Raw genomic sequence first — 27,100 nt, forward strand, 5'->3', positions numbered from 1 at the left:
CAAGTGTTTCTGATCCCACTCAGGGGACTCCTGACTGGGTAAGAAGTTGGAGATGCTCCCTTCTGGCTCATCTAGAGATTTTTTCATCTAGGGAGTTCATGGCAGAAGATTGGATGAGATGACCTCTGACGTTCCAGCTCTGGAATCTCCATGGTAGATTCCTACGTGGGGTGGGAGGATCAATGAGGTGCCTGTCCTCAGAGGATTCCTCCATCTCTGTTGTCAAGGGGACTCCAGCCAAGACACAAGAGGTTGGACTCTCTGAGATCTCCACATCAGGAAGTCCCACTGGTGTCCAGTGGAAAGTCAAGCCTTCCTGAGAGTCTAGCCTGGGACCATCTGGCATGAACCAAAGACATCTGGGATTCTACCATCTTTGCAATGGGCTGGAGGGGACCCTGGATTCCTCTAAGGGCTGCTGGGGTGATTATAGCCACCAACAGGAGCCAAACAGATCAAAGGACCAAAGATTTCAAATTGGAGAGAATCTTTGGGAGCATCTGGCTGAGTCCTCTCATCTTAAGGAGGAAGAAAAAGAAGAGGCCAAGAGGAGTGGCCTGCCTATGGCCATGTGGGCAGCAAAATGTGGGGAGTGGGATCGGAAACTGGGTCCTCCAAGTGCTTCACCACCAGGCCTCTCCAAGCTATACTTACTGAGCATCCAGTTTTGGAACTATACCCACATTATCTCATTTCTGGCTCACTGGAAGTCGCTGAGTGACCCACCTATGTTTACACAGTGAGTCAGTGCCAGAGGCAGGATCCGAACCCAGGACTTCCCAGCTTCAGGTCCAGGGCTTGATGGAATTCAGAGCTGGGAACATACTCTAGAATCCAGCTGTAGACTCTTGGGGGCAACAAGAGAGGGCTTCAGTGTACCCCAAGAAGAGCAGGAAAAGGACCTTGGAGTGGTCCAGTGTTCTGGAGACAGGAAGAGGCTGAGAAATGGTGGGCAGAGAGGGAGGGTAACCTCTACGCAGCCAGATGCCAGCACTAAATAATCAAAATCATAATAATTCGATCTAATTGAATGAGATTTAAGCAGCTCTGAGAAAGCAGATACATCCTGGGCATGCCCTCCCTTCAAGGACCACATCCCCTGCCCTCTAACCCGAATCACCCACTTCCAATCAGACCCCTGTCCATTTTCTCACCCTAAGACCTCTAACCCTAACCAATCACATGCCTTTCTCATCCCACATCTCCCACGCCTCCAACTAGATCCCCAGTAACTCACCATTTCCAGGTGATCTTTCTGTCACCTCCAGACTTCCCTACTGCTGTCCCAGGCCTCCCTATGGACCCTCATCCTCAAGGCCTGTTATTCTCCCTTCGTAACATCTCCCCACTATGCCCCTTCCTCTCCTTGGATCCTGCTCCCTCCAGCGAAGACCCTTCTTGCCTCATACCTGGACTAGTGCAGTAGCTGCTGGGGGCTCTGCCTGCTTGCCCAAGTCTTCCCTTCTCCATCCATGTAGTCTCACTCAGCTGCCAATGTCACCAGCACAGCTCTTTTAGCTATGGCATTCCCCACCTCAATAAACTGCAGTGGCTCCCTATTGCCTGCAGGATGAAGTACAAACTCCTCTGTTTTGACATTCAGAGCCCTTCATAACCTAGTCAGTCTTGTTCTTTCTATCCCATGTTCTAAAGACTCTTCTTTTTTTTTTTGGAGGGGGAAGGCAGGGCAATTGGGATTAAGTGACTTGCCCAAGGTCACACAGCTAGTAAGTGTGTCAAGTGTCTGAGGCCAGATTTGAACTCAGGTCCTCCTGACTCCAGGGCTGATGCTCTACTCGCTGTGCCACCTAGCTGCCCCACCCATGTTCTAAAGACTCTTGCTACTCTAACAGCTCTCTATTCTAGGGCCCCTTCCACCTTATACCCACCACCCCACCCCACTATGTCCTCTTTCATACAGAGACACTGGCCTCGTGGATGTTCCTCAAACAAGACCCCCCCATCTCTTGGCTCTGGACACTTTCTCAGGCCATCTGCCAAGCCTGGCAGACTCTCCCTCCTCATCTCAGCCTTGTGGCTTCCCTGGCTTCCTTCCAATCCCAGCTTAAAGCGCACTTTTTCAGGAAGCCTCTGCCAGCCACCTTAATGCTAGTGCCTTCCAATCAATCCTGTCTATAGCTTATTTCTACGTATTTGTTGGTGTGTCTTCTATGAGCTCCTTGAGGGCAGAGACCGGTTTTGCCTTTGTTTGTATCATCAGAACTTAGACACAATGCCTGGCACATAGTAGGCGCTTCATAAATGCATGCTGACTGTTGATCTTGTTGGAGGAAAGCGCGTGCACAGATAAATAATCATAACAGCGGCCAGCATTTCTTTGGCACTTTGAAGTCTGCAAAGCTGTGCACAGAGGTTCTAATCTCATCTCACAATGACCTTGGCAAGGAGTTCTATTAATATCCCCATTTCACAGATGCTGGAGTAGAAGTTGGGAGAGTTGAAGTGGCTTACTCAACATCACACAACTAGAGAATGTCTGAGGAAGGGTTTGAACTCAGGTCTTCCTGCCTTGGGTCCCATGCTCTATGAAATTCTACTTGGCTCCCACATGTGAATACTAGATATGTACAAAATCATTACAAAGTTGGGGATTATTGGAGAAAGGGGGCCAGGAGATGCACAAACAACTAGCAGGCTTGTCAGAAAGGGCTTCTTGTGGGAGGTGGCCCCTGGGTAGGACCTGGGAGGGAGGTGCTTCTGGCTGCAGGAGGCCCCAATCTCAGGATCAAACACCTGAGTTCATATCCTCCCTCAGACCCAGGCCAGCTTTGTGTGAGTATGAGAAGATCACATCCCCTCTCTGTGGGTTCTCATCTGTGAAATGGCAATAAGCTCTACCTCCCTGCCGGGGAAACTGGAATGTAAGCACTTGGTGAATCTGAAGCCATGGTATGAATGTGAGTGATGGCCCTTCCTTTGGTAGAATAGACTCAGTATGATATAGGCTGAATAGCCCTGGCCTTGGGGTCAGGAGACCAGGACTGAGGCCTCTGGGAAAGGGCTCTTTGAACAAACCTTGCTTCAGAAATAGGAGAGAAATAGGAGCTGTGGTGATCCTTACCCTGTGTGAGAAGGTGGGAGCCACAGCTGCTGAGGGAGAAAGGAGTCCCTACTGGCAGGCAGCATGAGAGGTAGAGGGGCCAGGCTCAGTTCCTCAGGGCCTAGATAACTCCTGAACACAAGGTCCCTCAGGCCCTGGGGTGGCACCTTCTGTAGTTTCTGCTTCCCTATGCTGCCCTCCATTGTCACTTGAAAAAGCACCATCTCAGCCCTTACCAGTGAAGACCTATTGGTGTGAGAAGATGCTCCTGGAAAGGGAGGAGGTGCCCATCCAAAGCCTGGTGCCAGTCCTAGCCCTGAACTCTCTCTGGGACCAGGCTGGAGTGAGGCAGCACAGAGCCTCCTGGCCCTGGCATGTGGATGTGATGGAGATGGACAGAAGAGTAAGTAAGAAGCCAAGCTTGCTCAGGCTCTTCCTGGGACTGATGCTCTCTACTCAGTAGGACCTTCTCAGCACCTTGGCCAGCAGCCTTTCTACTGCTTGTTCCAAAGGTCAGCATCTCCCGCTTCCCCTTGGTCCTAGTCCTCCAGGGCTCAGCTCAGGCACCATCTCCTCTTCCGTGGAGCCTTCCCTGACACCTGCCCGCCCTCCACCGCTACCATCGCTCTTTCCCAGATCTCTCTACCCTGGCCTCAGCACACTCTGCCTTCTGTCATAATTAGGTATGTCCATCGGCCATGGTAGGATGTGAGCTTTCTGGCAGGAACTTGCTTTTTGGGTCTGTGTGTCCCCGAGAGTCTAGAATGATGCCTTGGGCTTATTATAATCCAGGCTTCCTCTCTGGGCTTCAGTTGACTTTTCCATAGAATAGGAAAGGTAATTTCTGTGGTCCCTCAGCAGTCCCTGGGGTGGGCTGCCCAGCAGCAGCTGGTTTTTGGGTACCCAACATACTCCTGGCTGTTCCATAAACACTCCATCTATCACCTCTGGGCATTTTCTCTGATTGTGCCCCATGCCTGGAATGCTCTTATCTCCACCACCCAACCTCCCTGGCTCCTTTAAGTCTCAACTAAAATCCTACCTTCTCCAGGAAATCCTCCCCAACACCTCTTAATTCCAGTGCCTTTGCTCTTTTATTTTTTTTATTTTTTTATTTAATATATTTAGTTTTCAGCATTGATTTTCACAAGAGTTTGAATTACAAATTTTCTCCCCATTTCTACCCTCCTCCCCACTCCAAGATGGTGTATATTCTGGTTGCCCCGTTCCCCAATCAGCCCTCCCTTCTGTCACCCCATTCCCCTCCCATCCCCTTTTCCCTTCCTTTCTTGTAGGGCAAGATAAATTTCTACACCCCATTGCCTGTGTATCTTATTTTCTAGTTGCATGCAAAAACTTTTTCTTTTGTTTTTGAACATCTGTTTTTAAAACTTTGAGTTCCAAATTCTCTCCCCTCTTCCCTTCCCACCCACCCTCCCTAAGAAGTCAAGCAATTCAACATAGGCCACATGTGTATCATTATGTAAAACCCTTCCACAATACTCATGTTGTGAAAGACTAACTATATTTTGCCCCTTCCCAACCCATCCTCCTTTATTGAATTTTCTCCCTTAACCATGTCCCTTTTCAAAAGTGTTTGTTTTTGATTACCTCCACTCCCATCTGCCCTCCCTTCTTTCATCCCCCCTTTTTTTATCTTCTTCCTCCTTCTTTCCTGTGGGGTAAGATACCCAATTGAGTGTGTATGGTATTCCCTCCTCAGGTCAAATCTGATGAGAGCAAGATTCACTCATTCCCCCTCACCTGCTCTTCTCTTCCTACAGAACTGCTTTTTCTTGCCACTTTTATGCGAGATAATTTACCCCATTCTATCTCTCCCTATCTTCCTCTCTCAATATATTCCTCTCTCATCCCTTAATTTGATTTTATTTCATTTAAATATCTTCCCTTCATCTTCAACTCACCCTGTGCCCGCTGTCTCTCTCTCTACATATATATATACACATACATATATACATACATACACATTCACTTATACATATATATACATAAACATATATATATATGTATATATATACACACACACACATATATGCATATTCCCTTCAGCTACCCTAATACTGAGGTCTCATGAATCATACATGTTATCTTTCCATGTAGGAATGTAAACAAAACAGTTCAACTTTAGTAAGTCCCTTGTGATTTCTTTTTCTTGTTCTTTTTCTTGATTACCTTTTCATGCTTCTCTTGATTCTTGTGTTTGAAAGTCAAATTTTCTATTCAGTTCTGGTCTTTTCACTGAGAAAGCTTGAAAGTCCTCTATTTTATTGAAACTCCATATTTTGCCTTGGAGTATGATACTTAGTTTTGCTGGGTAGGTGATTCTTGGTTTTAATCCTAGCTCCATTGACCTCTGGAATATCGTATTCCAAGCCCTTCGATCCCTTAATGTAGAAGCTGCTAGATCTTGGATTATTCTGATTGTGTTTCCACAATACTCAAATTGTTTCTTTCTGGCTGCTTGCAGTATTTTCTCCTTGATCTGCGAGCTCTGGAATTTGGCAACAATATTCCTAGGAGATTTCTTTTGGGGATCTATTTGAGGAGGAGATCAGTGGATTCTTTCAATTTCTATTTTGCCCAGTGGCTCTAGAATATCAGGGCAGTTCTCCTTGATAATTTCTTGAAAGATGACATCTAGGCTCTTTGTTTGATCATGGCTTTCAGGTAGTCCAGTAATTCTTAAATTATCTCTCCTGGATCTATTTTCCAGGTCAGTGGTTTTTCCAATGAGATATTTCACATCACCTTCCATTTTTGTATTCCTTTGGTTCTGTTTTATAATATCTTGATTTCTCATAAAGTCGCTAGCTTCCACTTGTTGCAATCTAATTTTAAGGTAGCATTTTCTTCAGTGGTCTTTTGGACCTCCTTTTCCATTTGGCTAATTCTGCCTTTCAAGGCATTCTTCTCCTCATTGGCTTTTTGGAGCTCTTTTGCCATTTGAGTTAGTCTATTTTTTAAGGTGTTGTTTTCTTCAGTACATTTTTCAGTAGTTTTTTGGTTCTCCTTTAGCAAGTCATTGATTTGTTTTTCACAGTTTTCTCATGTCCTTCTCATTTCTCTTCCCAATTTTTCCTCTACTTCTCTAACTTGCTTTTCCAAATCCTTTTTGAGCTCTTCCATGGCCTGAGACCAGTTCATGTTTTTCTTGGAGGCTTTTGTTGTAGGCTCTTTGACTTTGTTGACTTCTTCTGGCTGTATGTTTTGATCTTCTTTGTCACCAAAGAAATATTCCAAAGTCTGAGACTGAATCTGGATGTGTTTTTGCTGCCTGGCCATGTTCCCAGCCAACTTACTTGATCCTTGAGTTTTTCGTCAGGGTATGACTGCTTGTAGAGTGACGAGTACTATGTTCCAAGCTTGGGGGGATGTGCTGTTGATTTCAGAGCTCTTACAGCCAGCTCTGCCACACCAGCACTCCTCCTTCCCCAAAAACCCCCAACCTAGACTGGACTTAGATCTTCAGCAAGCTCTGCACTCCTGCTCTGATCTGCCACTTAATTCCTCCCACCAGGTGGGCCTGGGGCTGGAAGCAATTGCAGCTGTAGTTCTGTAGCTGCCCCACCTCCGCTGCCCCCAGGGCGGTGGCCCAACCAAGAACTCCTTCCACTCCCCTCAGCTTTTCCCACTAACCTTCTCTGTTGTCTTTGGTGTTTGTGTGTTGTGAAGTCTGGTAACTGCCACAGCTCACTGATTCAGAGCTCTAGGGCCTGTTCCACCCAGCTCTGGTCTGGTCGGTTCACGTGGCCCATGCTGGGCTCTGCTCCACTCCCAGCTCTGTGCGGGATAGACCTCACCCAGCAACCATCCAGGCTGTCATGGGCTGGAGCCCTGCTTCCCTCTGCTATTTTGTGGGTTCTGCAGTTCTAGAATTGGTTCAGAGCCATTTTTTATAGGTTTTTGGAGGGACTTGATGGGGAGCTCATGCTAGTCTCTGCTTTCCAGCTGCCGTCTTGGCTCCGCCCCCCCCCAAGTCACCTTTGCTCTTTTAATTAGTTTCTAGTTTTCTTGTATGTATCTTGTAGATGTTTGTTTGCTGGTCATCTCCTCCATTAGGCTGGGGGCTCCTTGAGAGGAGGGTCTGTCTTTTGCCTTTTTGTGTCTCTGGAACTTAACACAGTGCCTGGCACATAGTAGGTGCTTAATTGGTTTTAATTGACTGACTGATTCTACACCCCTAAAACCAGAGCCCCTTCCTCATGTGTTCACCTTTTTATAGTCATCTAGAAGGCGCAATTGGAGATCATTCACCCAGAGATGAAAAGACTTGGGGGTGGAGGGAGTGCAGATGACTGCTGTATTCAAGTACCTGGAAAGGCCTTTTCGTTTTGTTTGTGTATCCCCTGACACCTTGCCAAGTTCTTGCCATGTCATTGTTCACTGATTTGTGACCCCATTTGGAGTTCTCTTGGTAAAGGGGATAGTTCGCCATTTCCTTCTCCAGCTCATTTTACAGATGAGGAAACTGAGGCAAACAGGGTGAAGTGACTTGCCCAGGGTCACACAGCTAGGAAGTATCTGAGGCCAGATTTGAACTCAAGTCTTCCTAACTGCAGGCCTGCATCTCTCCACTTCATCACTTAGCTGCCCCTCCCGCCTTGTAGCAGACCTTTTAATTAGTGCTTGTCGAATTGAATTCACCTAGAAGGGACCTTGAAATGCAGAATCCTGAATGTCTGAGCTCAGATAGCCTTAAAGCAGTGACTCCTCTTCTCCCTCCCCCTGCTTCCCTCCGGTGTGGCCGCAGATGCCTAAAGCCTTGAGTTATGTCACGGAGTTCATCTCATTTGATTCATCCTCGTTACAGCAAATGGCCAAGACACATCTCAGAAATGGAATAAATAGGGTGGGGGACATATATGCATCAGTATTATTTTTCAGATTGTGGACATGATCCCATTTAAAAGCATTACTTAATCCATAGCAATAGTGTTTGTCGTACAAAAAAGCATTTGAAGAAAACTGGAAAATAGAAGGAAATGACTTTCTTTTCTACGCAGTTCTTTAAGGACTAGATGTGCATATGTGTATGTGTAAGTATGTATGTGTATGTACTTCCTGTGTCCCCTTCCACACCCCTTTTTCTATTTAAGTAAATGTTTTAATGAGGGTCATTTTTTTCTATTATTACCGCCTAATCCATCCCCACCTCCCCCGACACTGAAAGTAGGAGCTCTTTCTTGTTGCAAGTAAGGCACTGATCACCAGGCTGGGCCATGTCTAAAAGTGAATGGGTCAATGAATGGGACAATGAATGGGAAAGCATTTATTTATTTAACATTTCCTTAGGCTAAGCACAGCCCAGGTCACTGGAATGCAAATAGAGAAAAGAAGCTGGGTTTGCTTGCAAAGATCTCCCATTTAGATTTTTCCACCTCCACTCCCACAGTCTTTTTTTTTTTTGATTTGCCAAATCTTTAATTTTTAGATTTCCTTAGGAGTAAAATGGAGTAAAATTTTAATAGTGGACAGCTTTAACATATATATAAATACACACACACACACACACACACACACACACATATATATATATATATATAAAGTGTGTATGTGTATATAGTGCTTCACAAACTTTATTAAAGTGCTAATATAAAGGTTAGTTGTTAATAAGTTTTCTAATTCTGACGATACTTCCAGTTTCAAACCTCTAAACTAAACCCAACTTTTTAAAAGTTTCTAAGTCTTTTTTTTGAGACAACAAGACTTTTTTTTAAGGTTTAGATACTTAATATCTTGTTATAAATGACATAATAAATGTGGTCATTTAAGATAAATTAGAATTGGCCTATGTTATAAAAAAGAGTTTAAACTTATTGTTAAACCTGAAAATTTGGTTGAAGGAAACAACAGAGCTAGGTGATAGAAAAATCCATGTTGTTTATTATTTTCCCTTAAAGCATAGCGGAGCTAGCTTACTTGTACGTACAAGGAGTCAGAGTATAAACTCTGGCTGCCTGAACAAAGCAATGAGAAAACTTATATATGTTATTTTAGCAGAGCTAGCAAGCCTGTATGACCTCATTTTTATGACCCCCATGTATGTTTAACCATGATACAAGAAGAGGATTTTCCTTAATGGAATAGAGTTGTAAAGGATGTTGACAAAAGTCAGTTGAAACTACAGCCCAGCGTCTCTGTGTCTCATTACATTCCATAACATAGTATATACTTGTAGAATATTAAGCAAGGTAATCTCTCTTGGGGTTAGGGTAATGTCCTTAATGGCTAACAGGTAAGAATGTCTTGTTGACAGAGATAAGGGTATTTCTTGAGCAAACTTTTAGAGAGAACAAAGAAGCCCAGGTCCTGGATCTTCATCCAGTTACTCATTAAATCAGGCTCTGGGTCTACCTGAAATTAGAAATGATATAAAATAGTATAATATTTTCAACATTATCTACTTTCAATTTTCCTATAACAGGCATACTTCTGAGATAACTAAATGTTGTCCATGAATATTATGCAGCAGTAAAAATCTTAAAAAATTTTCTTCTGAGATAGTTGACCAATGGACAAAGGTGGTTTTTTTTTCAAACTGTTTTCACATTCTAAAGTATCTGAAATATGAAGCTTTTAAATTTTCTCATGACACTTATTACAAATAGTCTTGTTATCCAACCCAAATTCAGAAAATGTAAGGGGTCACTCAGGAAATATATGTTTTAAAATTACAATGCAAACAGGAAGTTACCTTGTACATGAGATAAGCATAAATAAACAACAGAAGATATTTTTTATATTGGAGCTTTATTAAAAAGTGGAGAAATGATCCAACTTTAAGTCGGTCTTAAAAATGGCCCTAGATATCCTCAGGCATGTGCTAATTTTTGCTTTTGTGCAAACAGAGGCAATTTAGGAGGCTGGTCTTAAACTCCATTTGAGAGAAGCTAAATTACCAAGTTACTTGAATTTAGTTAAGTATTTACAGAGTTTGTTGTAAACTCCATAAATATTCAAAGTCCAGCAATAGCAAAGTCCACTCTAGCTAAAAAAAAATTAGTGATTGTCTTGCATAATTTGGAATTTCCAAAACTGGCATGTGTCGATTTGACACAGAGTTCAGAGTTTCACTAGTGTGAAAAATATTATACTATTTTATATCATTTTCTAATTTCACCAGACCCAGAGCCTTAATTAATGAGTAACTGGATGAAGATCCAAGACCTGGGCTTCTTTGTTCTCTCTAAAAGTTTGCTCAGGCAATACCCTTACCTCTGTCAACAAGGCCAGATCATTAAGGACATTACCCTAACCCCAAGAGAGATTACCTTGCTTAATATTCTACAGGTATATACTATGTTATGGAATGTAATGAGACACAGAGACACTGGGCTGTAGTTCCAACTGACTTTTGTCAACATCCTTTACAACTCTATTCCATTAAGGAAAATCCTCTTCTTGTCTCATGGTTAAACATACATGGGGGTCATAAAAATGAGGTCATACAGGCTTGCTAGCTCTGCTAAAATAACGTATATAAGTTTTCTCATTGCTTTGTTCAGGCAGCCAGAGTTTATACTCTGACTCCTTGTACGTACAAGTAAGCTAGCTCCGCTATGCTTTAAGGGAAAATAATAAACAACATGGATTTTTCTATCACCTAGCTCTGTTGTTTCCTTCAACCAAATTTTCAGGTTTAACACTAGCTACTATAAAACCAGTATGTTAGTGATATTTCCTACTGCATCTAGTGACATCCATAGGACCAGGAAAAGGGCGGGGTAGCTGAGGAAAAACTTCCACAAGACTTACCTCCATCTTTGCTCCTTTGACATGAGAGAAGCAGAAAAGGGTTAAGTATGATACGGGTTTTAGACAATAATTTCTTACTCGAAGTTGTTTTAATTAGAGGAAAGAATGAGCTGCAAAAGAAATAGAATTATTTCAGACGTAATTGGACCCTTGTGAGTCAATCTGCCAGAGATTCAAGTAGACTGCCTAATATTAATGGTGCGATACAAAAGGGGCGAAGACTTTATAACCTCTCCAAAGTAGGGATTTTGTCGTAGAAAACAAATGAACTTGTGGATACAAGATAAATTTTTGATCAATTGGTAATTCATCACTGGGCTAATAATGCACAGAATACTACTTCTACATAGTTTACATGTAAAACATCTCTTTGAAAAAGTACTGTAGCACTCATTGTTACATATTACCGTCATCTGATTCATGATCTTCTTTCAAAGATTCCTTGGCATATTTCTCTGCTTCTTCTCTTACATCTTGCAGAACAATTTCACGACTTCCTTTGGTTACTTCTCCAACCCAACTGAGCTCCAGTTCAAAAGTTTCATCCTTAACTTCATCATGTGCTATATAGATTATTTTTGCATGCTGGACTTCCCAACAAACACGCCCTCCTGCCAACACTTGCCTGTTAAGATCTGTCAGCAGACTTAACCACTGATGGGTTATAACTTGCATTTTGTGTGTTTATTTGGAAAATATTATAGTCACTCTGAGTTTAACTCTGTTACACAACAGATGAAACATGTACAAATGGTTTTTCAAAATTTTCTTATCTTTTCTTCTTTCCTTGTGCTCCTACCACCCCCTTATTTTTATTCAACACCCCCAACTGCACCAGACGCTACTTCTGCCCCCCTGAATCGTTCCAGCATCCCAAAGGGGGGCAGTGTCACCCACTTGGGGAACCTCTGACTGTCCATTCCATACCGTTTACAGCTGGGCAGACTGGGACCCAGAGGAGGAGGGCCATAACCATCCATCAGCTGGAAGGGGCTTAGAGATCCTCAGATGTATTCTATCCACCCTTGTGTATTCCAGCTGGGGAGATTGAAACACAAAGGGCAGGAGGACCCGCCTAGAGTCATACGGCAAAGTGGTGTAGGGGCTTAGCTCAGTACCTGGCACATAGTAGGCACTTAATAAACGTGTGTTCCCTTCCCTAAAATCTTCAGGTCTGTTTTGTCCTGTCTCCCCCCACCCAGTCTCTTTTTTTAAGCATCTGGGGAAGGCACCTACTCATTGCCCTCAGGATAGAGCAGTGGTCTTTCTGCAGCTTCCCTTCATCTCTCCTAGATCTGCCTCTGGGTCCAAGCAGTCTACCATGAAGCACCTACTATGTGCCAGGCACTGCGCTAAGCGCTGGGACCACAAAGAAAGCAAAAACAGCCCCTGCCTTCAAGGAGCTTACAGTCTAACGGGGGAGACAATCTGCAAACAAGCTTAATCCCTCAAACATGGAGGCGTCCTAAGCATGTCTGACTCGGACCTGGGTTTGAGAGCCAGCTTGATCACCGCGGGCAAATCAATGCATTCCTAATCTGTAACACGGAGGTGCAATCCTCTGACGCAGAATGATGGAAGCCCTCGATAATCATTTAATATCGATTTAGTAACTTCCATAAGGGCCAGAGCCTGAACTAATAATCAACCAGGAGAAGAGCCTGGCTCTAGCAGCCTCTTTGTTCTCTGAGTCTACTCAGAGAATGCCTCTGCCTATGTCAACAAGCCCAGAAGGGCCTGACTTAAGAGCATTCTTTCCTCTGTCCTTGGCCATTAAGGATGAGACCCTTGACCTGAGACACTGTCTTGAATAATGGGACTTCTTCTTCTCTTAACATTTTATGGACATATACTATATTATGGCATGTTAATGGTAAATTAAGCACAGAGGCGCTGGGTTGTATTTTCAGTGGACACTTTGTCAACCCTCTTATCTCACTGTACTTAAAACCTATTCAATGAAGAAAAGTCCTTTTCTTGTACCATGGTTAAACATACATGGGGATCATAAATTTGAATAACACAGACATACTGAGTTGGGACTGTTCTAAAAATGTATTTAAGCCTTCTCATTCTTTTGTTCAGACAGTCAGATTTTGTCTGGCTCCATACATGTATGTATGCTGCTAGCTTTAAGGGAATAAACAATATGAATTTACAATCACCTAGCTTGTTTGCCTCCTTTAACCAAACTTTCAGGTCGACACGCTGTATTTGAGGACCCTCTGCCATCTAGAAGCTGACTCTTCATTGGGTCTGGAAAGCCCCCATGGGAAGGCCCTGACTAGAGGGAAGGTATGGCTGAGATGACCCCCCCCACACACACACACACACATACTCTGGCACCTCATTTGCCTCGGGAGGTGAAGAAGAGGAGGAGGAGGCTTTTGACCATCCCACTGGCTGAGCCTGAGAGGCCCTCCCACCAATGGACAGGTCCTGGAGATGCTGGAACTGAAGGAGCCCTTCAGAGGGGCCAGCCTGCGCTGGTGGGTGGCAGAGACCCTGGGAGGGGCATGGGCCTGAGGGAGGATTATGGAGGTTGCCCGTGGAACGTGGGGGACTTGAGTCAGCAAGGCCTGAGGTCAGCCCAGCCTCAGACACTCGATCCTCGTGAAGTGGGGAGACTCTCCCTGGGTTGGTGTGGGGATCAGATGAGATCACACTCTCCAAGGGCCTGGCACAGAGTAGGTCCAATAGAAATGTCAGCGCTCGTGTTTCCCGAGGTCACACCAGGCAGAGAACTCCACAACTGTAAGGCTCAGGCCGGCCTGTGCCAGTGCAGGGTACCGCTGCCTCTGCCAGGGGCCGGAGCCCTAAGAGGGTCAGTGCCATGGCCACTGGCCGCTGGGGTCAAGCAGCGTCAGAGGCCGGCCTTGAAGTCAGCTCTCTGCCTGGAGCCTCATGACCATAGCTTGGAGCTGGAAGGTGACTTGGAGGCCCCTGAGCCCAATCCCCCCACTTTACAGATGTGGAAACTGAGGCCCAGGAAGGGTACGAGGTTATGTGGGGTTCAAGCCTCCTTTTCCCTCCTCTCTTCCCCTCCCGTCATTCTCCCCTTCTCCACTCCTGGCCTCAGTTTCCTTTTTGTTCAATCCGGCTTGCCCCATGGGTTTCCCAGTGTGATCCTCAAGGATGCTGCTCTAAGTGCCTCCTTGCCCGACAAAGACTACATTTCCCAGAAGATCGCGGGGCAGCAGCCCTTTCTGGAATGGCGGCGTTGCTATGGAGCGCTCCCGGGGCGGAGCCTGGAGGGAGCGCGCGTGCCGATTGGCCGGTTGCTCCCGGAGCGCGTTTCTTCTCGCACAGGCGCAGAAGAGGCCCGCTGAACTTCAGCGGGAGGGGCTCTGAACCCTGTGGTCAGTTACCGCCGCTGGTCCCTGGACCGGGAGGCGCGCAGTGCGCAGGCGCGGGCCTGGGCGTGGGCTGACGCCTGTTTTGGAGCTGCCCACCGCCCGGTGAGCCCCGCAGGACAGCGCCCACCGCTCCCCAGATATGCCCGCGGGAGCCGGCGTTGAGGGTCTCGGGAGTTCTGGCTTCTGGCATCAGACCCTAAAGAAGGTGATCCCCAAGCCGCCTTTACCCCAACATCCCAGGAGGGTCGTTCCCTGGCGGACAGGTCACTTAGCCCTGCCGAGGGTCTGAGGACAGGAGTTCGAGTCCTGCCCCTTACCAGCTCCAGGCGGTTCCCATCCCTCCCTGAGGGTCGGAGTGGCTTCACTTCAGTTCACACTCAGTGCCTATACCTGCCAGGTGCTGGGGAGGTGAAGACAGACCGAAGCCATTTTCCTGGGCAGTAACACGTGCATCAGAAAGTTATTGGGAAAAGTATTCAGAACATTAACAGCTCCGGGTTCAGGATGGACTCCCTGGGTCATCTGAAGGACCAGGAGCTGCCAAAGAATGTTAGGGAGCCTCTGAGATAGTGGTGGTGAGGAAGGAGGGCACCCCAGGCAGGGAGCACTGCCTGGGCAAAGGCCTGGTGGTGGGATAGTGATTGTCACAAGGACAGTGGTGTGCCGCAGGTTTGGCCAGAGGGTTGAGAGCCTGGAAAGGAGGCCCTGTCCAAGAGGGTGGGCTCAGGAGGAAAGACCACGTGTCAGCTTGTATTCATGGGGTGCAGTGGGGAGATGACCAGCAAGAAGCTGGAGGGGTGGGAGGGCAGCTTGGGTCCTTTGTTAATTCTTCTGCCTCCTGGGGTGAGATGATGAGTGCCCCTAACAGGTCTTCAAGCAGTGGATGCCTGACCAGAGGGAGGAGGAGAGGGGCTTTGGGTGAGGCTGGGCAATCTTGGGCCCCGCAGGAGACTGTCCCTCTGAGCGTTAGGGTAGGGCCTGCCCCAGCTGCTGCATGGGTGCCAGGTTCCCTGTCCTCACAAGTCCTTGAACTTCTCTGGGACTCAGTTTCCTCCTTTGTAAAATGCCAGGGTCAGACAGGATCCTTGGGAACCCCCCACTGGGGAGGCTTTGGGGCGGCAGGGGACATTCTTGGGGTGGGGCCTCAGGGATCCCCTTTGTAAGCAGGCTCAGCTGGGTTTTCTGAGGGCGGGGGAGAGTCTGGGGCCCAGGTCAGGTCACAGTCATATGCCCTTCTCCTTCCGTTCCTCCCCCAGGTTTTCCAAGGAAAGCTGCTGCCGGGAGAGGAGGCCGTGAGCCACCCTGTCCTGTTCTGGGAGCAGTGCCCCCAAAGGCTCTGTGCCAGTGCTTAGGACTGGACAGAGTCCTGCGGTGTCCGTGCCGGAGCAGCTCCTGACCATCCTGCCTGGGGAGATTGTTGGGGGCCCAGCAACCAGCAGCCTGGTGGTGGACGTGAGCCGGATACTGGAGGAGAGAGGTAAGAAGTGGCAAGCTGGGGTGGGCAATGGACGATGGGGGCCAGGGCAACTCCCCTAGCAGAGGCCGGACCAGAGCCATCCAGAGGGGTTCCTGCTTTGGGCAGGGGGTGGATGAAGTGACCACTGAGCCCCTCTGTGGCCCTCGAGGAGACTTCTGCATGGGGTGGCATGCACAGGTGGACATGATGATCGCCAGGTTCCATCGTGACCCCGAGAGTCTAAGCTCTTCCAGCTCTTCAGGTCGATGAGGGGCTGCTCTAGGGAGGGAGAGGCGCTCCTCAGCCTGGAAGGCCCCTGAGGCCTCCACGGAGTGCAGAGATCAGGGTAGGAAAAGCTGGGGAGCCCCAGGGTACACAGACACCCACCCCACCATCCTTGGCAGCTTCTCTGCTGAGACCACAGGGCCGAGGCCCCAGAAGGCCAGTTCAGGTTCCCTATATCTGGGGAATACGTTGCCAGTGGCAGCAGGAGCTGTGGTTGGGCTGGGCTGCCTCTTGGTTAGGGAGCCTGAGGATCCCAGCTCTGGCAGAGCCGGGGGCCAACGTCCCAGTGGAAGGGGTCCTTGTCAGTCGCAGGGGGACAGGATGCCCTCCCACCCAGCATTCTGTGCCCTGCTGAGGGGGACAGGGATCCTGGTCAGCCTAGGAGAAGGGTGATAGCCACGTGTGCTCATGGATCCAAAGCGTCTCCTGGTGGCCCGGGAAGTTGGGAGGCACTTTGGAGCAGACACAGAAGTGCGTGGAGGAGTTGGGAGGGAACCCCCCCCCCCCAACTCAGAAAGGAGCAAGGGGGAGCTGGAAGGGCTGATTCAATGGAATAAGCCATTATTAGGTACCTGCTGTGTGCAGGCCCACAAAGACAAAAATGAAACCATCAAAAAACATATCAAAAGCCTACTGTGTGTGTGGGGGGGGGGGGGCTGCCCCTCTTCTGGAGGCGTTTCTTGGTCCAGCCCTCTCTCCGCAGCAGCTCATTTCCCTCATGGCACCATTATCTTCTCTCAGACCAGCTTGGCCCCCACCAGTCAGCCCTGCTGCAGCATTAGACCTCAGGGACCCGCCTGACGGCCAGCGCCTGCATGAGCTTCCACCACCCAGCCCGCCGGTCCTTTGTGCTGAGGATACAAATGAAACAGGCCCTGCCCCTAAGGAGCCGCCACTTTACTGGGGTAATGTACATACGGGGTCCATCAATGCAAGGTCACTTGGATGAGGGGGATCCAGGGGTGCTGCCTGTAGGAGGGAGCACCAGAGCAGAGCTTTGAAGGAAGCTAAGAACTCTAGGTTGGAGAGGAGAGGGGGGGAGGAGGGGTGGCAGAGTCTCACAGGCCTGGAGTGGGAGCACGCCATGTCCAAGAAGCCACAATGAGGATGGGCTGTCTGGAGGGCTAGGCTCAAGCTGCCCCGGTTATATGGAGCCATTGGGAGTGCCCTGGAAAGGTGGCCCTTGAGGAAAATCACTCTGCAACAGTTCAGAAGAGGAATTAGGGCCCGAGGGCTGGGGCCATGTCAGACACTGCAGGGTAGAGGGCCTGAGCTAGCATGGTAAATGGAGGGAGAACCCCAAAGTCTTGGCAGTAGCTTGGATGGGGAAAATGAGGCCCTGGGGAGGGCTCTGAAGGAGGTGAAACTGCCCTCAGTAGAAATGGGTCAGTCTGGGGGGAAGATGATGAGTGTGAGATGTCAGTGAGAGGTCCACTGGAAATGCCCACTTGGTTCCAGAGCCCAGACAGAGATGGGAGCTGGGTGTGCAGGCCTCAAGGCCTTGGTGGAGAGCTGATTCAGCCTGGAAAGGAGGCCTCAGAGATACGGTGTCAGAGGACTTCAGAGCCAGGAGAGACCTCGGCTTCCTGCATCTGCTCAGTCTCTGCCGGGAGGACTCTAGAGATGGCAAGCACGCTTTGTGGGCAGGGGGCTTGTTCTCATCCACAACACTGGCCTGTCCTTACAAGCAAGCCCAGATCTGACTCGTGGCAACTTCTTGGCTCTGTCCTCTGAAGCAAAACTGAGCTGTGCTCATTCCCCTTCTACCTGATGGCCCTTCAGGTGTGTGAAAGTGGCTAGAATCACCCTCCTGAGGCTTCTCTGCTCCATCCCAAACACTCCAGGTTGGCTTTGTTCTTAAATGAACAGAAACCTCTTTTGTCTCCCTCCTATCTCCATGCCTTCATTGGGAGAGAGGGAAGGAGGGAGGCAAGGAAAGAAGGAAGGAAGGAAAGAAGAAAGGAAGGAAGGAAGAAAAGAAGGAAGGAAGGGAGGGGAGAGGGAGGGAAAGAAGAAGAGAAGAAAGGAAGGGAGGAGGGGGGAAGGAGGAAGGGAGGAAGGAAGGAAGGAAGGGAGGAGGGTGGGAGGGAAGGAAGGAAGGAGAGAAGAAAGGAAGGAAGGGAGGAGGGAGGGAAGGAGGAAGGGAGGAAGGAAGGAAGGAACAGAGAGGAAGGAAGGAGGGAGGGAGGGAGAAGAAGGAAAGAACCTTGGGCCAAATATACATAGTTAACCCAAACCAATTCCCACGTGTTCACAAAATATTCACCCTGAGCCTCTCTGATAAGGAAGCTGGATAGCCCTTTATCCTAGTTCAGGGATGGGGAACCTACAGTCTCAAGGTTGGGTAAAAGGGCTGCACTTGAGGATCTAGAGGGCCACACGTGGCCTCGAGGCTGAAGCTTCCTCCTCCCTGTCCTAGTCATTGATAGAGTGGTGGAACGGTGCTGAGCCAAGCACAAGACTGGAGACTTCTTGCAACATTGACATGGATCCATTCACCAGTTCTTTGAATTTGGTCAGTCAGCCAGTTTTGGATCCATTTAATTATACTATTGTATATCTCTCACATTTTCCATTAGAATAGCATAAGAGACTAACAGATCTGCAGATGGCATACTTAGCAGATTTGCATCTTGTGCAGACCTGAAAAAAGATGGAAAGGAAATAAGTGTCTATTGCGCTGCTAAGGGTGCACAGCAGGATCCGAACTCAGGCATCCCTGCCTCCAAGCCCGGCACTCTGTCCCCTGCCCACCTACCTGCCTTGTTTAGGTACGGATGGGCTGAGAAGGCCGGGCCAGAGCCTTGAGAACACCAGCAGTCAGTGGGGATTCAGCTGAGGAGGATAGTCAGGTAGGCAGCAGGAGAACCAGGAGGGAGTGGGGTCCCAAAAATTTCCAGAGAAGGTGCAGGGGAAGAGTGTGACCACCAGCCTCAGGTGCTACCAAGACCCCAAGGAGGCTAAGGACCAAGCAAAGGTTGACAATCCAGAGATGGTAACCTTGGAGGGAGCAGTTGGGGATGGATGGGTCAGAAGCCAGGCTGCGGAAGACAAGAGGAGGTGGATGCGTTCGTCAAGGAGCTGAGCCATGAGGAGGAGGCAAGGAGGTCTGGAAGGGGGCTCTGGGAAGGGATCGGACAAAGAGAGGGGTTTTTAAGGAGACAGAGTGAAAGCCTGGAGAGAGAATGGGGGTGAGGAGGGGCAGTCTGCAGCAGGCAGGATGGGATGGGAAGAGATGGTGGGGAAGTTGTCTGTGGGAGGAGAGGAGGAAGGAGAAGGGGGTGTGCCGGTGTGTGGCCTCAGTTTCTCAGAGAAGCATTCTCCGAGGTGCTTCCCCAGCTGCTGGGAGAGTGGCGATGAGGAATTCTCAGTCTCTCTCCACCTGATTGGCTGAGCCAGTGACAGGCCTGTAGGTAGCCTCACCCGGAGCGGGAGTTTTGGCATGCTGTCCCCCAGGCCAGTGGCAGCCCTCCGCCTCTCAGTCTCAAGCTCAGCACACCCACCTCTCTCATTGCAGTCGGCGATAACCTTCCAAGACGTGACCGTCGACCTCTCCCCAGACGAGTGGAAGGGTCTGCACCCCACTCAGAGGCAGCTCTACAGGGACGTGATGTTGGAGAACTACCGAAACCTTGTCTCCCTGGGTAAGGCCACCCTCCGCCCGCTCGCTCCACACTGAGCCCCAAGCAGGCAGACCCAGGCCAGCGCTGGGGGAGCTGTCCAGAGCATGGATCGCCATCTTTCCTCAGGGCCAGCATCCCCCGGATCCATGCCTGAGATCATCTCCTGGCTTGAGCAAGGGGAAGGCAGTGAGTTTCCAGGGAGCGTTCGTTCTGGTGAGTGAATGGTCCAGGCAGGGTGCTGAGGGTTCCTGAGGCCGGATTTGGGTGTGTGTTTGGGGGGGTGGGTTTCCTCAGGGGCCAGTGAGACTCAGTGGTGAGCGGTGTCCTCAGGGGTTGGGGGACGAGGGTCCCCATCCTAGAAAGGCAGAGCTTAGCAGCCATGCCTCCTCAGCTCGGTGCCACAGTGGATAGAGCGCTGGACCTGGAGTGTGGCAGAATTCCACAGTGCCCACAAGCTGTGTTACCCTTGACCAGTCACCTACTTCTAGCTCAGTTTCCTCATATGTTAAACAGAGATAAGAATAGTATCTGCCTCACTAGGGTTGATGAGATAACCTGTAAAGTACTTTGCAAACCTTAAAGCCCTATATAAGTGCTCATTACTATTGCCCCAGTGGAAGAAACTGAGGCCCAGAGAGTGGGAAAATGATTTGTTGAAAGATGAAAAGTTAGTGGTGAGATCTGGCTCTGGCCTCTCTGCCTTCCTCCCTGTCCAGAGCCAGGTGTTGGTCCATTTAGCTCAGGCCTCTGCTAAAATGCCTCCCATCTCCACCCTCAGGAGGCACAGCCATATGGGATGAGCCGAGCTGGCCCAGGGCCCTCAGAAGGATGGAAGGCAGGTGTGACTGTGAGATCCCTCCCAGACCAGCTGCTTACCGCAGCCCAGCCCCAGCTGGGGGCACAGCTCGGGCCGGTCACTTGCTTGAATGCCCTCCCCATTTCTTGGCTCTCATGTGCCTTCTCTGGCTCTGGGGAGCAGCAGAGAGAGTGGGCACCTTTCAGCCTGACCCACCAGTGGCAGCAGCGGGTAGGCCGTGTAGTGGGCAGAGCTGTCATTTCTTGTGCCTGCTCACATCACGACAGGCAGCCTGCCTTGGTGAGAAGGGTCTAGGGCAGAGACAGAAGACCACGCTTCTGTGCCTGGTGGCTTTGCCTTTTAAGCTTTGGTTTTCCCGTCTGCAGAATGGGAATGCTGATTCTTGACTGCCTCCCTCACAGGGTCATCTGGCTTTGTAAATGGGAAGTGGGTATAGAAATGTTTATTATTGTTCCTGGAATAGAAATCACTCCTCCCACTCTTCCAGTCCCATGGGCTTCTCACAACAACCCTGGGCAAATCTCCGTGACCTTGGGCGAGTCACTTCCGGCTGCCCTTCCCCAATCTCCAGCTCCTCCTCCGTAACACTGGCGACATAGAACTTTTCTCAAAACAATCCTGTGAAGGGAGGCAGGGCAAGCACTGAGTAACCCTTCAAGTGAAAACATCGGTGGGATTTGAACCCAGGTCTTAGGACTGCACATCATTGTCTGGCATCTTAATTCTTTTTCCATAAGGAATGATGAAGGAACCAGAGACTCAGCCTTCCAAGAATAGAGTGAAGGAACTGGGGGAGGCAGGGCAGGGGTGTCATTTTAACAAGGAGAAGAGAAGGCACCGTCGCTCACTCACTCCCTGCCTCTAGGCATCTGAAAGGTTGTCGTAGGGAAGAGGGGTTTGAGTTTTCTGGTTGATTCCTGAATGCAGAACCAGGAGTAATGGAGGTGGGCTGACTGCATTCCCATTTGGGCTCCTAACAAGGAGAGGAGCAGCCCCAGAGAGGGACAGGGCTGCCTCCTGAAGGTCAGGGCTCCCTAATGCCCCTGGGAAGCAGGCATTCCCAAGGATCACTCACCTCCATTTCACAGATATGGAGGGCCAGAGAGTTAAAGTGAATTTCCCAAGGTCACACAGCGAGGAAGTGCCAGAAATGCTATGAAGAGACCTATAGGTCTGCCCTCTAAAGGGGAATGAATGAATGAATGAGGTGTTTTAATAGTCAATTGACTGTCAAGATTGTTGCAGATGGGGTGCCAGCTTGGTGTAGATCAGGAGTCCTTCTTTGAAAAATTATTTTATTTTTACAAATTTTTTTAAGTTTGAAATCTCTTTTCCACCTTTCCCTTCTCCCCCCCCCCCCCCATCCCCTGCCTCAATTGAGAAAGCAAGAAAAATACAACCCATTACAAATTTCCGTACTGAGCATTTCTAAAACAATTTTCAGTCTACACTCCGGAGGTAAATAGCATATTTCATTGTGAGTCCTTTGAAATTGCGCTTGGTCATTGTAGTGAGCAGAGTTCTTAAGTCTTGCAAAGTCGTTTATCTTTACAAAAATGTTATTATTATATAAACTTTTTCCCTGGTTCTGCTCCCTTCACACTGTATCAGTTCATGCAGCTCTTCTCTGAAACCATCCCACTCCTCATTTCTCATAACACGATAGTATTCCACTCCACTCATATGCCGTGCCCCACCTGATAGGCATCCCTCTAGTTTACAGTGCTTTCCCACCACAAAAAAAAGCTGCTATAGCTGTTTCTGTAGATAGGGATGCTTTTCCCCTTTCTCTGATCTCTTTGGGGTAACAGTCTCACCGTGTCAAAGGGCGTGCCCAGGAATCAAGGGAACATTGTACGCAGTAACAGCAACCTTGTGCCATCAGCTATGACAGACTTAGCTCTTCTCAGCAATGCGATGATCCAAGACAACTTCAAAAGACTCATGATGGACAATGCTCTCCCCAGCCAGACAAAGAACTACGGAGGCTGAATGTAGATTGAAACACGTGATTTTTACTTTCTTTGGGTTTTTTTCAATGTTTTTTTCGTCTGTTTCTTCTTTTACAACATGACTGACGTGGAAATAGGTTTTACATGATCACACATGTATCATTGATATCAGATTGCTCTCTTGGGGAGGTGGAAGGGGAGGAAGGGAGGGAGAAAAATTTGGAACTGTTAAATGTTAAATTCTCTTTATAATGTTAAAAATTCTCTTTACACATAATTGGAAAAAATAAAATACTATTTATACTTTTTTAAAAAGAAAGAAAAACCACTTTAAAATTTGAAAAAAGGTATGCATAGCTTAATAGATTTTGAGGCATAGTTCCAAATTACAAATTTTATGTAATCAAAATTACCCATTTTTCGTCCCGTGAAGCTTTCTGTCTCCCGTTTGGTTACGAACTCTTTCCCTCTCCATAGATCTGACAGACTTAGCACGGTGCCTGTCACGTAGTAGGCACTGTAAAAATGCTAGCTAGCCACCAGCAACACCATCGTTATTATTGTAACTGTTATGGCTATGAATTCTTGTTTCAGATTGCGAGGTTCAAACCAAGACCCAAGGGGCCAAGGAAGGAATGTCTCTAGAAGGAGGAGTATGGAAGGTGAGATCAGAGGGGACCACCAGGGACACCGACCAGGAACCTGAGTTGGGAGCAGCCTCTGAACGTGAAAGCAAAGCTCTTAACACTGCCCAGAGCCAGTCTTTTTTCCCTGAATGTGATTGCAGCCCAGTGACCCTCCTTCATGAGCAGGCTCAGCCGGGAGAGTCAGGCCATGCGTGGAATGAGCTGGAGACATGCGTCTATCTGAGGTTAAACCGAGTAACGTATGGACAAGATCCCACAGGAGAGAGACCCTTCGAGTGTCTTAGCTGTGGGAAAAGATTTAAGCGCGTTTCCTGCCTTAGTCGACATCAGAAGAGCCATGCTGAAGTGAAGCCCCACGTATGTAATGAGTGTGGGAAGGACTTCAGTCAGCGATCTTACCTCAGCGAACACCGGAGGATTCACACTGGCGAGAAGCCTTACGAATGCAGTGAGTGTGACAAGGTCTTCAGGCAGCGGTCCACCCTGATTCGGCACTGGAGAATCCACACTGGCAAGAAGCCCTATGAATGTCACGAGTGCGGGAAGGCTTTTATCCAGCAGACCAAACTTACTGAACATCAGAGAATCCATACGGGAGAGAAACCCTTTGATTGTAAGGACTGTGGTAAATTCTTCTCAAGGAGATCACACCTGATGCAGCACTGGAGGCGTTGTACCAAGAAGAAACTCCAAGGAAGTGAGGCTGGTGACACATTTGAGGAGAGCTCTGACCCTCACCATCCAGAGAGAATCCACACTAAGGAGAGCTCTCATCAGTGTAATGCATGTGGGAAATCTTTCAGACAGCGCTCCTCCCTCATGCAGCACTGGAGGAGTCACACTGGAGAGAAGCCCTACGAATGTAACCTGTGTGGCAAGGCCTATGGGCGGTATTCAGCCCTGAGCGATCATAAGAGAATTCACACGGGAGAGAAGCCTCACTTGTGTATCCAGTGTGGGAAGACCTTCAGCCGGAGCTCCGTCCTCACTCAGCATCGGCAAATCCATACTGGGGAAAAGCCTTATGAGTGCAGTGAATGTGGGAAGGCTTTCAATCGGAGCTCTAATTTTTTTCTGCACCAGAGAATTCACACTGGAGAAAAACCCTACGAGTGCAATGAATGTGGCAGAGCCTTTAGCCGGAGCTACAATTTTTTTCTACACCAGAGAATTCACACCGGAGAAAAGCCTTATGAGTGCGGTGAATGTGGGAAAGCCTTTAGTCGGAGGTCTAAGTTTTTTCTACATCAGAGAATTCACACCAGAGAAAACCCTCTGAATGTAGGCGAGTGCCTCTGTGGGCTAGAAACACAGTAAGGGGCCCTCAGTGTGTGATGGAATCATGGGACAGCAGTGTGTAGGGCTTGGGTGATTGAACCGAAGGCCAGTCTTCCCCCCCCCCCCCCCCCCCCGGGGAGAAGGGTTAAAATGGCCCAAGAGTCTGGGAGATGGCCTGCCTTAGGTTAGCAGCTAACTGCCCTGTGGGGGAAGGGTTGGGGGGGTTCCCCACTCTGGCTGATCAAGAAATGCTGGGCAGGAAGAATTAAAAATGAGCACTTGCAAATGAAGTGTCCTCAGTGGGTGTGGTGCCCTCTCCTGGCAGCTCCTGGAGGGTGAGCGGTGTTTCTGCCTTCAGGGACCCATATCAAAGAAAGGAAGTTCTTAGGTAAACAAGGCAGTTGACAAGGTAGGGTCACTTAGAGATGCAAATGCCTCTAGCCCACTGTTCTGGCTGAAGCCTTTCTGTCACCACAGATAGTAAAGATACACCTTGTCAATTTTATCTGGTCTTTGAAGTTGCTGAGGAAGGGAAGGGGGATTTTTAGCATAGAGCAATGGACATTATTGGGGTTCAAATAATCTGAAAGGATTGACAGTGTCAACCATTATCTTTCCTTTATATTTTATCTCATTTTCCTCTTATGTTTTTTGAATCTATGTCTCCATCTCCCTGTTTTCTGGGCTTTCATTTCCACCTCTTTAAAACACAGGTGTTGAAGTAAATACCCAGAGGTTAGCAGATGGCTAACTCACAGCTCCTGTTTACTGGAAGTCCATTCTCAAGTCTGTAGGCAGTAACCTCTGGTTCCGAAGCTGTCTCCTCCCTCGGGTCACTGTCCTGTAGCCCTCTGTATCCTTGTCCTCCATGTATCCCTCACAACCGTGGTACTCTGAACCCTTTCTTCCCATAGACCTATGCGTACTTGGAGAAGGTGCCCCAGACTTTTTTATTAACCAGTTATTCTTACTATACAACTTTTGTGAATGCCCTTTGCTAAAAGCTAATTGATAAATTAGCTAAAAAGCTAATTTAGCTAATTGATTAGCTAAAAGCCACTGGCTGATTGAAATGAGAAGCACACCAGTAGGGGCTCAAGAACAACTTGGAAGCCTCAGCAATCCTCAGGGTTACCCCTAGAATGTGGGGGCGGGGAGGACAAGAAGTAGCCAGCAGTCTGGACTTTGCCACCAGCTCCCTCCTCCCTCCATTTTGAAGAAAGCCTCAGAACAGCCATCTTTCATTCTCCAGACTTTGCCCCCATCCCTCCATGTAGGTGCTTCTTCCCCCCTCCCCCTTCAACTTCCTTTTATGTGTGCTTTCTCCTGATTAGAAGGCAAGCTCCCTCAGGGTAGGGACTATTCCTTTTTGCTTCTGTCTGTGTCCCCAGGGTTAACACTGTTGCCTGGCAAATAGTGATTAATAAGTGCTTTTTGACTTGACTAGGAGTGGGGGGGTGGGGTGTTAGGTGGGAAGGGATATATTCAGAAATTAATATGATATAAAAATAAAAGATGTCTTTAGACAGCAAACAAACCCAATAAATTTCAAAATTAAACATTGGAAAACCGAATCGGTCAAACATTAATTGCTTACTATTGGAAGACAGCACTAGGTGCTGAGGATTCAAAGAAAAAGCAAAAACAATCCCTGCCCTCAGGTCTGAGGCCAGATTTGAACTCGAGAAGATGAGTCTTCCTGACTCCAGGCCCACGCTCACAATGCCACCTAGTTGCCTCAATGAACACAGAGTAAATAGCAAATAAACTCTTATTCAGACCAATAACAAACAAATCAGAAAATAATTCAGATGGGCATAAACTAGAAAACACACAGAGTGAAGAAGCTCTTCCACTGGGAGTGAGATTTTCTTAGTTCAATCAAGGGAGAGAGGGATCTAGATCTCACTAAGGTGACTTCACTGAAGTCTCCAGCTCAATCAGCTGGGGATTGGAGCCAGAAGAGAAGGCTCTGGCTTTGTTCACCATCTCTGCCCCTCATGGAGCATTGAATAATGAATCTGCCTCCATGAGGAGAGCCCCATATAAATGGGTCACCCTTCTATCAATATGGACAGCACTAACACCGACTAAGCTTATCACCCTAACTTCTAATGCCTTCCCCGCCTAATTTCCTCATGTTTATTTGATACACATGCTATCTCACGTTTGTCTTTATAGCACAGTGCCTTCCATACAGTAGGTACTTAATAAATGCCAAAACTAGTGCTTTATAAGTGGAATTGAACTTTTCAGAGGTTATCTCATTTGAGCCTCTCAATAGCCCTGTGCTGTGATGCTGTAAATCCCCCACTTTCCAGATGAGGAAGCTGAGGCTAAGAAGTTGAGTGATTTGTCCATGGCCACAGTCAGTAAACATTTTTTAGCACTTACTTCATGCCAGGCACTATACTAAGCCAGGAGAATAAAAGTATGGTAGAAAGAAAGACATTCCCTGTCCTTATGGAGCTTATATTCTGATAGGGGAAGACAACGCATTAAAGCTGAAAAGGTGGGGGGGAGACACAATGGTAACCGGTGTGGGGGGAGGGGGGCATGTTAGAAGTCTGGAGGGCAGCCTGGAGAGGAATGAGATGGGACCTTCCTTGGAGGTTCTTGGAGAAGTCATCCAATCAGAGAGAGGAGAGGAAATCCAACGTGCACCATGGAGGGAAATCCCCACCCCCATCCCCACTGGTGGGATTTGAACCTAGGTCTTCCCTATGCCCCACTATTCCATGCTGCCTGTTAAGGTCCCTTTCAGCTCTTACATACTATATTCTGAGATCCCTCCAGCCTGACCTTCCATGTTGTATGTTCTAAGTTCTGATGTCTGGTGCTTCTCTGGT

At 48.2% G+C, this 27,100-nt stretch overlaps 2 protein-coding genes across 3 annotated transcripts in view; both read left to right on the plus strand.

Moving 5' to 3' along the window:
* LOC118837563 (zinc finger protein 420-like) overlaps positions 1-24,365 on the plus strand; it is a 218,041-nt gene extending 193,676 nt beyond the window's left edge. Inside the window, exons 9-10 of the mRNA XM_036744518.1 lie at positions 23,364-23,641; positions 23,807-24,365. Of these exons, the coding sequence (XP_036600413.1) occupies positions 23,364-23,641; positions 23,807-24,290 (762 nt within the window). The 3' untranslated portion in view covers positions 24,291-24,365. The remainder of the gene's footprint in view (positions 1-23,363; positions 23,642-23,806) is intronic.
* On the plus strand, positions 16,694-23,159 carry LOC118837574 (zinc finger protein 2-like). 2 transcript variants are annotated; one of them, XM_036744534.1, is made up of 5 exons: positions 16,694-16,839; positions 19,452-19,578; positions 19,684-19,770; positions 22,921-22,988; positions 23,114-23,159. In XM_036744534.1, the coding sequence occupies exons 1-5, from the start codon at positions 16,750-16,752 to the stop codon at positions 23,132-23,134; spliced, it is 393 nt and encodes a 130-aa protein (XP_036600429.1). In that variant the 5' UTR covers positions 16,694-16,749; the 3' UTR covers positions 23,135-23,159. The 2 variants fall into 2 exon arrangements, with proteins under 2 accessions (XP_036600429.1, XP_036600430.1); XM_036744535.1 differs by lacking the exons at positions 22,921-22,988; positions 23,114-23,159 and adding an exon at positions 22,186-22,394.
* Positions 24,366-27,100: the final 2,735 nt, after the last annotated feature.

Source organism: Trichosurus vulpecula, chromosome 2 (genome assembly GCF_011100635.1).
Source record: "Trichosurus vulpecula isolate mTriVul1 chromosome 2, mTriVul1.pri, whole genome shotgun sequence".
Classification (NCBI taxonomy): Eukaryota; Metazoa; Chordata; class Mammalia; order Diprotodontia; family Phalangeridae; genus Trichosurus; species Trichosurus vulpecula.

What these genes read in the sequence shown, in the direction of transcription:
- LOC118837574 (XM_036744534.1), top strand. Translation starts at nt 16,750, where the DNA reads ATGAGCTTCCACCACCCAGCCCGCCGGTCCTTTGTGCTGAGGATACAA. An exon ending in GGAGCCGCCACTTTACTGGG is followed by an intron (nt 16,840 to 19,451) that starts GTAATGTACATA and finishes CTCTCATTGCAG; the next exon opens with TCGGCGATAACCTTCCAAGA. An exon ending in TCCAGGGAGCGTTCGTTCTG is followed by an intron (nt 19,771 to 22,920) that starts GTGAGTGAATGG and finishes TTCTTGTTTCAG; the next exon opens with ATTGCGAGGTTCAAACCAAG.